This window comes from Galeopterus variegatus, unplaced genomic scaffold (genome assembly GCF_000696425.1).
Source record: "Galeopterus variegatus unplaced genomic scaffold, G_variegatus-3.0.2 Scaffold1866, whole genome shotgun sequence".
Taxonomy (NCBI): Eukaryota; Metazoa; Chordata; class Mammalia; order Dermoptera; family Cynocephalidae; genus Galeopterus; species Galeopterus variegatus.
The window spans coordinates 38,362-39,593 of NW_007727977.1; the positions used below are offsets into that span (position 1 = coordinate 38,362).

The following is a 1,232-nucleotide window of genomic DNA, read 5'->3' on the forward strand; positions in this document are numbered from 1 at the left end:
CACGGCCTTGTAACACCGAGGTCAATGGTTCAGTTCCTCATGCCCAGCTGCCCCCCAAAAAACAAAAAAAGAACCTAAATATAGAAGTTAATTTTAAAATATTAACATGCTAAAGATTTGTTTTGATTTGTTTAAATAAACAGGACAGGAACATAAGTATAAATTATAGGCATGTTCGCTCAGCTACTCTTCTGTAATTCAAATGAACAAATTCTGTACTTTTTGGCTTCTGTTTTTTATTTCTTACCAGTTCCTGGTTTATCTCTAAAAGGATTAAATCCTTTGCTCTTGCAGTTTATTCTACAATAACATATCTTAGTATCAGTAGTCCTTTAAATATTACTTAAATGCATTTGATATGTGTGTGTGAAAGTGTACAATTTCTAACCTCAGTTCAGAAACAGTGGAAAATTTTCTTGGCTACTTCGGTTTGTCTGTAAACATATGCTAGTTGTTACACACACACACACACACACACCTCACACTCACACACAGGGTAGTAGTATCCAGTCTTCCACCATTACAAGGCAGTGATTTGACTCTTGAACATTTTCCTGGTGCATGAACTACGTCTTTGCAACGAGTTTAATCTGAAGGCACCTGTCCAACATAAATAATAAAAGAACATTCTAAAAATACCCACTTAAGGAATTAGGTGTGTACTGGAAATAGAGTGCTATGAACAGCCAATTATGGTTTTTCGTAGCACAAACACCCAAAGGGAGAACAGTTTCTCAGGAGAGGACTCTTTTGATTTGTAGGTGATTTTTTCATCGTGTGGGGATTTGGATCTGCTTGAACACCAGACAAGCTTGGTGTCTTCAGAGGACGGCGCCCGGGAACAGGAGAACATGGACGACACCAACAGTGAACAGCAGTTTAGAGTCTTTAGAGACTTCGATTTCCTAGATGTGGAGCTGGAGGATGGAGAGGTACAGTATATTCTCTGTAAAAATAATCCCTTCAACCTTTGCCTTGACTAACAGTTTCTTTTTACCTGCTAAATAATAATTTTTTACAACAAGGTCTTTAATTGGTAAGCTGTAAATTTTATTTCAAATCAACTTATTCATAGTACAGCGGCTTAACTTTGGCAAAAGTTACCACACCCTTCCTGTCTGAGCCCAGGGCGAAAGCTGCCAAGTTATTTCTAAATGTCAAAGACCTGACTTTTAATGACCACACAAAGACTGTGTGTGTATACTCCAAAGGTAAAATTTAAAAAAAAAAAA

The 1,232-nt window shown here is 37.2% G+C and overlaps 1 protein-coding gene across 4 annotated transcripts in view; it reads left to right on the forward strand.

Annotated features, from left to right (window-relative positions):
* Positions 1 to 1,232, forward strand: part of FRY (furry homolog (Drosophila)) — a 79,172-nt gene that overhangs the window by 30,080 nt on the left and 47,860 nt on the right. For all 4 annotated transcript variants that reach the window (XM_008579355.1, XM_008579357.1, XM_008579359.1 and 1 more), the window contains exon 15: positions 762 to 932. In XM_008579355.1, coding sequence (XP_008577577.1) covers positions 762 to 932 — 171 coding nt within the window. The remainder of the gene's footprint in view (positions 1 to 761; positions 933 to 1,232) is intronic.